This window comes from Nanorana parkeri, unplaced genomic scaffold, assembly GCF_000935625.1.
Source record: "Nanorana parkeri isolate BGI_ZX_2015 unplaced genomic scaffold, ASM93562v1 scaffold466, whole genome shotgun sequence".
Classification (NCBI taxonomy): Eukaryota; Metazoa; Chordata; class Amphibia; order Anura; family Dicroglossidae; genus Nanorana; species Nanorana parkeri.
This window is the reverse complement of record NW_017306734.1, coordinates 450,376-463,173: the sequence shown is the minus strand read 5'-3', so window position 1 is coordinate 463,173 and position 12,798 is coordinate 450,376. Positions and strand designations below refer to the sequence as shown.

General features: G+C 43.2%; 1 protein-coding gene across 1 annotated transcript in view; it reads right to left on the bottom strand.

The window, feature by feature from the left end:
* The window catches only part of POLRMT (RNA polymerase mitochondrial), a 36,941-nt gene that overhangs the window by 2,036 nt on the left and 22,107 nt on the right, over nt 1-12,798 (bottom strand). The window contains exons 14-18 of the mRNA XM_018560565.1: nt 9,436-9,549; nt 8,389-8,441; nt 7,333-7,431; nt 6,532-6,604; nt 1,605-1,690 (exon numbers count right to left, since the gene is read on the bottom strand). Of these exons, the coding sequence (XP_018416067.1) occupies nt 1,605-1,690; nt 6,532-6,604; nt 7,333-7,431; nt 8,389-8,441; nt 9,436-9,549 (425 nt within the window). The remainder of the gene's footprint in view (nt 1-1,604; nt 1,691-6,531; nt 6,605-7,332; nt 7,432-8,388; nt 8,442-9,435; nt 9,550-12,798) is intronic.

Genomic DNA, 12,798 nt, shown 5'->3' with positions numbered 1-12,798 from the left:
CCCTCTGGAGAATTATTTACAAAATTAATGTAACAAAGGAGATGTTCAAAAGCAGTCCAACCAAGGGGTGGGCAACAAAGGCTAACGGAAAAGAAGGAACTACATGTCGAACAAATGAAACCATTTAGAGTTTTGAAATCCATGATGGGGCGAATGTCCCCTTTGAGTTTGTGAACAGTAAACAGGTTGGAGTAATATCCTAAGTAAATATATATATATATATATTCAGTAAATATTACAATTGCAGTGTTTAAAACGTGTACATATAAAACAACAGTGTCATAAACAGTGTCATGGTGTTCTGCAATGTATAATACAGCGGCACACTGCAGAACACCAAATCCCAGCAATAATATATTAAGCAGCCGGTATAATGTATTATTGCTGCGATTTGTTGTTCCTCTATAACTGGTCAGTGGTAATCTGCATTGCGCAGTATAATCATTATACTGCGAGAATACCACCAGCTATAGAGATACAGCTACAGATCCCAGCAATAATAATTATATACAGTGCAATGCAGAATAACGCCAGCTACAGAGGACTACAAATCCCAGCAATAGTACATTATAGTGTAATGTACTATTGCTGTATTCCTCTATAGCTGCTGGTATTCTGCACTGCGCCGCTGTATAATGTACTATATTGCACACCACACTTTTTTTTTACTTCCACCGCGTCAAGCTTGCTTTCGTGATGGACTACAATCTCAATAGAAACTAGTAGTCCATCACTGGAGCCTTTTTTTTTCTTTTCCGATTAATCGAAATTAATAATCGGCTAACTAATCGAATATGAAAATAATCGTTAGCTGCAGCCCGAATCAGGACCCTGCAAGACCCAGTCCAAAAGCCAGGCTAAGAATGGCTGCAACAGCTAGCTCATAAAAGAAGATGACCTCTAGCAGCAATGTCAGTGCAATGTTGACAAGCTTTGACTGAAGAAGAAAAATCTTAAAGTTTAAGAGAAGTGCTAGAAAAATAATTTACCGTATATATGGCCACCTAAATTAGGACCCAGAGACTGCCAGATGACCCCGCTCGGAGCGCCGCCCACCGGAGCAGCAGTGGCTCGGCGAGGTAAGTAAGAAGAAACCTGACCAGCTCGAGACGCTGACTCGAGTATAAGCCGAGGGGGGCACTTTTCAGCAAAAAAAATGGGCTGAAAAACTCGGCTTATACTCGAGTATATACGGTAGTCTTCCATACAGCAAAGCTGAAAAGAAAAGTCCATTCTCTGAGGACACTAGAAAAGCCTGAGACATGCTGGTACGTAGAAGGGTTATCATGGGCTGGCCTACAGTTTGTTTGCCAGTGTCCAATACTCCGTAGCAGTATAACCTGAAGGTGAAAGACATAGTGTGTGTGTGTGTACATGTGTGTGTGAACGAGAAAGAAACATTTTAGCTTTTTTTTGGTTTAGATACACTTTAATGATAGCTGGGAAATGTTAGTTTGGTGTGTTATTTAATGCAGACATGATCAGAGAATGTGTTCCATAATATTCATAACAGATTATAGCAATCACATATGTGCCTAAAATGCCTGCTCCTCCCTTCCCATCATACTGGTCTCCCTTTCTGTCCAAAGCACCCCTGTACTCACCCATGGCAGTATTTCTGTAACATGAACGCTGAAAGGTCCTTTAGAATTGGCTGACTGTGCAGAGACACAAACTGTTCCCGACAAACCTGTGAAGTAATATCAGTTAGGTTTCTGCAGTATAGAATATTACAATCCTTAAGATTGGTTGATCCCAAGTGACAAAGAGTTCTAACAGATGCATGGCTTGGGTAGCAGCTGACAGAAGGTTATTTTTTTTCCCAATATATTTTCTCTTTCTTGCGATTTCATTATTATAATTACACTATTGTATGTTAAGTTATTAGACCATGTACGTCCTACAGTATATTAGGTACATTTTCTAGTACACTATGGCAGATCAAGTCAAGAAAATAATTGCTACCCATCAAACACCATAGTAGCTGCCCTGCCCGGCATTCATTAAAACACACGACAAGAAAACACATAGCATGTTAATCATTAAGTAAGGCAAAGCAAAGACAAAAATAAATTGTTCTTGCAATCTAGTAACTAAGCACCACTAGCAGTGTACAGAAAGGGATTTTAAAAAAAGCCACATCTAAATCATGTTTACAGAATGAATTTGGCTACTAGCTTTATCATGTAATACAATACGCAAGGACTACATTTATATTATTACAAATACATTTCCAGGCCATTGCCAAATGTATTCAGATTTTTTTCTGAGGGAAAGGAGGGAAAATATTTTTTTGTATTCAAAATAAAATCCTTTTCTCTGCTTTCATTGAAGGACACAGCGGAGATCCTAATCTCTGTACAGATGGGTTATACCGACACTTGCAGAAGTAGGATGCTAGGCACAAAAAAAGCTCACTCTTGCTGGTGGCCACACCCACTCCAAGGCAGCTCAGTTAGTCACAAAGCAGTAGAACTAAGGCACAAAAAGACCCAAAGAGGAGAGAGACCTGTGTCCTTAAATGAACGCAGAGAAAAGGATTTTATGGCCAGTATAAACATCCTATTTTCTCTTTCGTTCATTGAAGGACGCAGCAGAGATCTTGATCTCTATACAGGTGGGATGTCTCACAGCAATGCCCACCTAGGGGCAGGAACAATATAAAATTGAACAACAAAAAACCCCGGCTCACGCAAACTAAGCAGCGACCAACAGAAACATCCGCAGATGTAACAACATCAACTCTAAAGGATTGAGTAAAAGTGTGCCGATGACTCACCTTGCAGACCTGAGAAATAAGAGCTTGATGTTAAAAAGCCCATGAGGTGCTAACCGCATGAGTAGAATGAGCTGTAGCCAGAAAATGTGGCGGTTGTTCTATAAGAGCATGAGCCTGAACAATAACTTGCTAGCTGTATAAGCGTCTTCTACTTCCCATGGGTCGTCAGTAATCACAAAAAGAGAATGACTTACAGAAAGATTCAGTAGCAGACAAACTCGCACCTCCTTAACTACATCCAGACAGATGAGCATTATTACTTTAGGATGCATTGGAAAAGGACAAAGTGAGGATAGAATATCCTCATTGAGATGGAAATCAGATACTGGATAACGAAGAAAGGAATGTCTAGGACGAAAAACGTCCTCATCTTTATGTAAAATCAAAAAAGGAGCATTACAACATAAGGCAGCTATTGCGAAACTCTCTGAGCCACCTACTGTGACAAATTTAATAAAGGCATAACACGAGTACTCTCAAAAGGAGAATTCTGTAAAACCAAGAGAACCAAATTGAAGTCCCATGGAGGCAAAGGAGACTTGCCTGGAGAAGAAACATGTAAAATGCCTTGAAAGAAGGTACACGCAAAGGAATTCAAGGCTAACAGATGCTGGAAAAAAATTGCCAATGCCAAAACCTGAACACCGCTCGAGGGCACGCATAATTCCCCCACCCACTCAATCAGATTATTTTGCAACCTTCTCATGGTTCCCTCCATCACCACTGTGCTGACACGCATTATTATGTTTTACACACCCGGTTCCCAATTCTCACGGTCCACTGAACCATCACTCTTTATTTTCTGCTATTATGTATTTTGTTCCCCCTCCACCCTGAAAGCATTCCTTCTGCATCAGGACGGCAAGTGTACCTCTCCACACTTGCCGTCCTCCACGTCACTCCATCTCCACCCCACTTCCCCGCCCCTCTCAACAACTCCACCCACCTTCTGACGTTCAAAAACCGGCCTTTCTCCCGCCATCTGTCCCCTTACTCTTTGGCTTGAAAAAGAAGACCCGCTCTTCGAAACCTGTAGCCAGTTTGAACACTGTCACTCCTCACCTCCGCCACTCGTTCTCACCCGTTGTACTTCACAGACACACCGCTCGCTGCTTCGGGCTCCCTGCTCGTGCCCTCGAGCGGTGTAGTCCCACTCCTCTCAGTGGCTCAACCCCGACCTCAACATCCACCTCCAGGCAATCTTCCCAACCACTGGCTTCCCCCGGACATTCTCTGCCTGCCAGCATTAACTGTTCGCCGCGGCCCCCCCACATAGTATTCAGGCACACATCCACTGGCCTCTCCTAGCAGCCAGCACCGTTCAGACAGTCCTTCACAAACATTTCTCCTAACCCGGTTCCCACCGGGCCTGCCCCCCCTCCCCCAGATCCCTGCCACACCAAACATCTGACCCAGATTCCCATTGACACCGAATTCTTCTCAGCACCAACTATTTCCACATTACTCTGCCCACCACCTTCAGCAACCCTGGACTCCCCATCCATCCACACCTCGTCGCTGACAATGCGCTAGTAACCACTCCCTGGTAAGTCTTATTCCTTTAATTTTTTTTTTTTTTCCTTGCCTAGTCACCACTTGGTAGTGCGCTTCTGTATTTCTTGTCTTCCTAATTAGCAAACGTCGGAACCCCGGTCCGCATTTTTAAGGAGCCGCACACCAAGTACCGCCACCCACATTTGTTTACCCTCACCTCAGGGGTAGGGCTGCACTAGGGGACACTTCTCCCAATTTAAAGCACAATGTAGGGTCTTTCTTAGGAGTCTGATCAGCTGACCAGCACTTCAGCCACAACATACGTACCTGTCAGACAAACTAGGCCAGAGCACTTACCTGTTAGGCGAAGTATGCCAGAGCACAATTTCCCAAACAGAAACTCTCCCACCAAGATGGGGGACCCCATGCGCCTGGGGGATTTATTTCTCTGATGTTGATTGAGGGAGACAGCTCAAGGATATCATGCCATTGGTTATACTGCTACCTACAGAAGGATTTGGGCACTATACAAATTTCAAAGGGACAATCTAAAAAAGGCAATAACCACACTCCTACCAAGCATGCTCAATTGTAGCAAGCAGTAGGGGGAGAAAAAAGGGGGACCAGGTTCCTACTATAAACTGTGACAACAAGCCACCCAAAACAAAAGGGGAGAAAGTTGTATGAGGGACACAGACCACTATATATCCAAAATCAGTCCCAAATGAGGGCCAGGAAAGGACATCCCAACCTCAACAAGGGCAAACCCCCCCAAAAAAATAAAACAACAAGTTTTAGGGGAGTCACAAAGCCACTCACAAGAACACCTACTTATGAAGGGACTATTCCTCTGGAACCAAGCACTGGTGTATCAGGAAGCCGGCTTTCCAATTTTCCTCCATGGGAATGTAATTTGTAGGGATTGTTGGAATGTGCTTCTCTGCGCAACAGATGTGCTGTACCTCTCTGCTGCCGCCAAACTTCTGATTCCTCCTTGTTGACCAACATAAGTCACTGTCAGGATGGCCTGTGAGAATAAAGGTCTAGAGGCCCTTTTCACACGAGCGTTATCAGTTCCGTCAAGGTTCACGGATACAAAAAATTGATGAAAACTGAATCAGTTTACATCAGTGTGCACATCCGTTGTCAGTTCAGTTTACATTTGTTTTTTACATGTCCGTTTTGGGCCTTTTGTTATTAGAGTATGGTAAATTCCAATGATTCCTTGCTTACCCCCAGCATGCATTGAGCTTGCCATGCTGCATTACGACATCAGTCCCCAAAAAACGCACATAACCTGAACTGATGTAAACTGATCGTTAATTTACATCAGGTTAAATATCAGTCCCGATCAGCCAAAACAAAAATCTGATCCATCTCAAATTGCAGACCTCAACTGACACTGATGTTTCCTGATGTAAACTGATGGTCATCAGTTTTCATCCGCACTGCCATAGAGATGTATTGTTGCCCGTTTTTCCTCTGCAAACTAAGGATTGGAAACCTGACAACCTGAATGTTCATGTTAAATCGGCCTAATGAAGCAGGGACAATTAAAATATGCTGTCCCCAATACTAAGAGCCAGCATGAGACACTGCAGCTGTCTCATGAACAGTAGAGTTACCATGTACCCGCCGATCGCTCAGCTCACGTTTTCTATCTGCAGAGAGCAGTCACTATCGGTCACCGCTCCCCGCAGGGATTCCCCCCAGAAAACATCAAGCAGCACCTACCTTATTGCAAACACATTTCAGTAGAAAAGGTTTTGAATCAGCAAAGCTGAAGAAAAACACTTTCTTTCTTCTGGTGACACTAAACTAAGATGGGCATGCCTGGTGGTGGTGGGATTATAGCCTATTGTGGCTTTGTTTAGTGCCCAAATCCTTCTGTAGGTGGCAGTATATACCATGGTATGGAATCTAGACCTATGTCCCTCAATGGATGACAGAGAATTGCTAACTTCCTGGTCCTCTATCTCCTATACTTATTAAGATAAAACTAGCATGCAGATCAGACAAGTCCGAAAAAAGCAGAAGGCCTTATTGACATGCATGGGATGGAACAGTGATGCAAAGTATTCAGCAGACATTACATTCTTTACTAAATTTATAACATAACAGCAAAAGAAAGTAAGAAGCTCTACTGCAATCCCAACATTATAACCTACTGCGTATTTATATTTATTCTTTTTCCCATGCTTGTGTGTAAGAATTTACTGGGTTCTGAAAATTATGATGATTTAACAACTCCCTCTCACCTTGTTCATTAGATCCACGGTATCTGCATGGGTCCAGAAACAGTCATGGACAGACACAAAAGTAAGCCCAAGCCTGCCGAAAAATTGGTAGTAGAAAAACAGTAGTCAACGTGGTCAGGATGAGCATAATTTGTTAAATATACTAGGTTTGTATGTTCTATATGATAGACAAGAAGGCAAAGTATTTCATGGAGATGTTGTGATGGAGTGTTTCCCTAATTCTGATCCTTGCAGATCATGTTTTTGCTGTGTAGTACGAGCTCAGGTAAGTGTAAAGGGATATCTAGTTTTACTGAAAATGTTCACGTCTGCTTTAGATGTATCTGTGTAATAACATTGTGGTACGAGCCTTCTTTATCCCACTACCATTTTATTAGCATCTGCAGAACCCTTTTACTCATATGTTTTACACTACCAGACAGGTTGAAGGCTGCCCAGTTCACAATGCACCAATGTATCATGGTACCAGGTTTCACTAGGAACTGGGGGGTACTACACGAGGGTTCAAGATTACAGGGTGCTTCCTCCTGAATTAGGACCACACTAAACCATGTCACTGGTAATTCAGCAAACAATGCTGGAAACCATGTCAACAGTGATCCCTTTGGACTGAAGTCTGGATATGTTACGCTTGGTGCATATTTAAACACTATCTGCAATTAACAGTATTATACAGAAATGATTTGGTCATTTCTGTGGTAGGACCTTATACAAGTGCTGATGAAAGTGGTGTGGTCCCACCACTTTTTTTCAATCAACTGCCTGATAGACAGAAGGACACTTTTCAATAGCAGAACTTACGCATAGCAGTGCAAAGCAGTGAGCATCATGTGTGTAGAATCCAAAGAATGAATAAAGTTTGGAGGAAAAGCATTCTTCTGCTTCATGGTATCGGGCTTCCTACAAATCGGAATAGACAACAAATATAAGCATGAGAAAGCACATAAGCACAGCACAGAATATGGCAAGTCAGTTCTAGGGGGATTAACTTTAAAAGTGAAGAGTAACTATGTTATATGGGATATTTACAAATGTTATTTATGTTTAAGCAGTAACCTAATAAATGCACCTTATGTCTGCAATTCCTCCTAAAATATAGCAGTGCACTTTGTGGTATGTGAGGATTGCCTAGGTACTCTTGTACCTACAGCCTCAATGTTTAAGCTTCAGGTGAGAGAGCTAAGCCACTGGTGCCTCTGATTGTTAGTCTCTGATCTGGAGTGAGATTTGGTGATGGCTCCACTGTGCAGCACACTGTTCTCCTTGCTGGAGGCTCTCATAAGTGGAAGAAACACCTGCCTCTATCAAAATAGTTTCCTTGACATAGAGACAATGCAAGACAAGGCATGGTAAGTCAGTAATAGAAAATATAAGCTGCAGGGAGAACACAGTCAATACTGGTGATTAGTCCTTTGCACAGCAAAGGAAAGGGTTCATTTTAAATCCCTGCAGCAGCTGGAATTTACTTTCCATTCACTCCCTCACTGCTTCAGTTGCTTCCAGTAGAAAAAGCCCTGTGTAAATTCCACGTCAAGCCTAATCCGTGTTTACACAGGTCTGAAGACTCGCTTCCTTCCCCCATGTCCCTGCTGACTGATTGGCCAATTGCTAGGCACCGGCACTGTCACATGGGATATACAGGAGATATCACAAACTCCCCTATACCTGGAAAATACCAGATATTGCTATTTACTGCTAGCAGCTAACAGAATGGCAGAGAAGTGAAGGAAACCTGAGTGCAAGTTGGCTTTAAAGTGAATCTTTTGCTCTTTCCTGCACTGAATCAATTGCTAAGATTGTTACCATGTGATAAAACTATATTGAATGAATAAAAAAGGATAGCAAAACTTCACTTACTCAGAAACATCATTTTTGTTGGGCGCATGTAACACCTGCAACTTACTTTGGACCTGGAAAAAAATATCAGCAAAGCTTCTATGAATAACAGCTAGACAAACAGCATTACACAATACTGTTGTAAGGTTCAGAACAGTTGATGTTTGTTGAAAGCAAAGATATTACCCAAAAAATTTCCGGACTGAGCACATCACCAGCTGACAGCCTAAGCCAGGGGTAGCCAAACTCCGGCCCTCCAGCTGTGGTGGAACTACAAATCCCATGAGGCATTGCAAGATTCTCACAGCCACAGACATGACTCCCGGAGAGAGATGCATCATAGGATTTGTAGCTTCACCACAGCTGGAGGGCCAGAGTTTGGCTACCTCTGGCCTAAGTTGTCAGTAGCACAGCCATAGTAGTTCGAGTATCTGTCAATTTTTCAAGAGTCACAGGTAAGTTAAGCCTTCTATTTAATGCTGAATATGGGCATAAATGTCTATATAAGTATGGTCATTAAAAAAAGTCAAAAGCTGCAAGATTCATTTCAATTAAAGTCAACAGTTGTTCAGTACATAAAAATCACCTGAAAGTAGGGATGCAACGGAATTTCGGCCACCGAAACATGGTACTTTGAGCAAAATGCCGAAAGTATCATAACAGCTGAAAATGCAGGCGAAAATTCAGTGCATCTCTAGCTTCTCTCCTCCCCGCTGGACACAGGTCTGTGTCCCCTCTGATACCCTCCGTCTCCCCCGCCCGTGTCGTCAGAGGCAGCGGGAATCCGAGGGGTCACAGACTGGCATCCAAAGGGAGGAGAAAAGCTTTCAGGAGGCCGAGCCGGGCAGTGCGGGGAGGAGACAGCTCTGGATGCCGAGCGGAGCAGTGCTCGGAGGAGTCAGTTATCACAAGAGGCCGAGCTCTCCTCCCGCACCGCTCAACCTCCTGTGATAGCAGAATGGAGAGCGGAGGAGTCAGGATGGAGAGCGGGTTACAGGCGCTCAGAACTGATCGTTTGTACACATATACACACGGTATATATATCAAATAGTTTAAAATCTCTCTTACCATAATACTCTTACTCTGGTGATAAGGCTGAACTATGGGTAGTCCCAGGGGTGTTACCCACTCCACAGCTTTTCCTGACTTTGAGATCATACGAGCACTTTCTGTCAGCCAGTACTAAGAACAAGAAATACATTTCAGTTAAAGGCAAAATGTGAATGTCTCATTAAACACAAAAGCAATTAGTTGTTTCAGCAGATGATGAGGCACTGCAGGAAATATACAAATGCTGTATGGTGAAAACGCAAATGGATAAGATTGCTTTACAACAACAAATATGCACCTGAAACAAGGACAGAGTAGGGAAACATGGCAGTGGCAGAAGGTATTTAAAGTGAACCCACCAGCCATTTCTACTACAAAAAACTAGAAGTGGGTGAATCCTCTAAAAAAAAATCAGGAAGAAGCAGGTAAGAATACCGAGGAAAATTCTTAGCTCCTTACTCCTGACGCTAGGCAAAAAACTGGAGACTTCTCAGTAGGTGGGGGGTTTGGCCACCGGCAGGGGCCGCCCCTAGGCTGTAATTGGTCTTTAGTTTTTTTGTGCCTAACGTCCTTCTCCTGCAGGTGGCGATATTACCGTACAGTACATGATCTCCGATCTGTTCCCTGTGTCCTTCAATGAACGGGAGAGAAAAAAAAAGTTTGATCTCATCTTTACTGGCCAGAAAACGGTCCTCTGTGTGCCTGTGATGTTGCTTTCACTTTGTACTAATGGCTCAAGTTTACTGAGAAATGTGTGGGCTAACATTGCTAAGCTTTGACAACACTAGTTGCCTGCCATCAATGTGATGCTTTGGAATCAACACTTTCCAAATGACTAGCCCTGAAAGGCACAAGTGTGCTTATTACGGACTTTTATTTGTTGCATGCTTGTTCCAAGTCCACGACTTAGAAGTACTGAAAATAAACAGATCCAAGCAACTAGAATGTCACCAGGACATCAGTAATGGCATCACCCATATTTGTCCCATGTGTTGTACTTCAAGCCTCCAGTAATTCAATGTTAACGTTTTTATATGCTGTCCAATCGGAAAATATTTGTGTGTGGTCAGCAATCAACATGTGTCTTGAGAAGTATAACTTACATCACAGACCAGAGTGGGGAGGGGGCCACAAGAAAGTATTTACACTTGACATTTATGGGACATGGGGAACATGCTTGAAAATATTAGCAGCAAGGTTTAAAGCTAACCTCAAGGCAAGCAGAAAAATGCACAGAAAAAGTGAGCAGTTTTAACCGCCAAAGTTTAGTATTTCTGTCCAGTCAGTCCTGAGATTTGCACAGCTCTGCCATACCACACAACCCCGGCTAGCTGGGTAGAAGAGATCTTTCCCTGCTGCAGTCAAGTAACACTTACAGGTCTCTTCCCTTCCCCCAGCGGGTGACAGGACAGTGAAAGGAGAAGCGGCATGCTACTTGTTAGCATATAAGCACAGCATCACACCTGACTGGCTCCTTGCGCTGCTTCAAACTCTCCCAGCCTAAGCTCTTCTGTACAGGGCATAGCAATAGGCTGATACCAAGTCAAACTCAGGTACCTACAATGCTTGCATTTTATAAATGTACATTTAATGTGATCTAAATGATTACAGAGCTGCACTCATTTATATCTACCAAACATTCAGCATTAAGGCTTTACTCACACCTAAGCAACATCTATTACGCACGTTTTTCTTTTAGCGTTATTGTGCGCGTATGTTACATCGCACGTTTATATTAGCAGATTAGGGCACATTCATGTGAATGAGCAAAAAACACACAAAAGCGTGCCAAAATAATCGCAACATGCGTTTTCAAGCATTTTCTATTGAGTCTATGCACCGAAATCTGCCCCAAAGCAGCTCATGTACTATTTTGAGTGACAGGCGTATTTCTGGTTGCGACAAAACTCACATGTGTGAACAGGGGCCGTAGAAATGAATGGGATTCCTTGGGTAAAACGTTCTGTCACGCTTAGCCAGGAGCAAGAGAAATACACCTAGGTGTGAACGAAGCTTAAAGCACTGGTAAGGAGTTGTAAGAAAGTCGCAGCTTCATTTACACCAGGGGTTTCAGACTCAAATGACCTGGGGGCCTGAGGGCACATTTTCTTCTTCCATGGGGGCGCAAATTGCAAAATTTCAAACTCAAAATTCAACTATGTACAGTACTAGATAATGCTCGCTGCCAGTCACTGCTTACTTTTATTTATTTTTATCTTATTAACCACTTCCTGACCTGGGGTGCTACCCCCCTTCCTGGCCAGGCCATTTTTCAGTGTTCAGCGCTGCAGTACTTTGACATTTATTCCGTCATGCAGCGCTGTACTGAAATGAATGTTATACCATTTTTTTGGGGACAGATAGAGCTTTCTTTTGGTGGTATTTAATCACCACTGGGGGTTTTAATTTTTTTACTATATAACAAAAAAAGTACCCTAAATTTTGAAATACAACCTGTTTCCATACAAAATATTAGGAAACAATTATTATCAATATTATTATGTTATCAGTAATTAATGGTCCTATAATTATTGCTCTCATTCCGACGTTCGTGGCGATATGTAATCAGAATCATCGTTTTCGCACGTTGGCGCACCCGACGCATATTTGCGTGTGTATGTGAGGGGGCAGGGGACTTTTTTTTTTAAATTGTGTTATTTTAAATTTTTTTAATTTGTGACTACTTTTTAAAAAACTTTTTTTTTTTACACTTAACTTTATTGCTATCACATAGGGGACTAAGAAATCCCCCTATGTGATAGCCAATTCACATGACAGGTCCTCTTTATGTTGACATCAGGGGTCTCCAAGACCCCTGTTACCTAGGGACCCCCAGAGAAGCTGATGAAGCAGAGATCTGCTTCATCAGCTTCTCACTGTCATCTGTAACCAGTGAGTGACACTGAATGCATGTAATGTAATATACATCACTTCCTGCGTTCGGGGACCAGAGACAAGATCAAAGGGAGATTGTGTACTGAACTCCATTTGATCTCCACTGACAGCGTCGCCGTGTCGGTCCCAGCGGATCTCGGGACCAGCAGCGGCGGTAGAGGTGCGGGGGGGCGCACACCCGCACCTACTACCTGATCGCTTGAATGTAAACAGCCATCACTGGCTGTTTACATTACTGACAGTTTCCCCACTTGTGTGCGCATTTGGGTGCTGCCCACGAGCGGGGAGAGGGGCAGGAAGTCTTAAGGCACGCTCCCGCTCCTATAAGGCTCCCGTCTGGCCTTTCAGGAACGGCCATGGGCGGGAGGTGGTTAAACAGACTCCGCAGCCGGGACTTTTACAATTGTAAAAACGACTGTCAGCTTTAAAAATGGAAGCGATTCTGGCGGCTCAAATGCCGTCATATTGCTTCCACGGGCCGGTAAA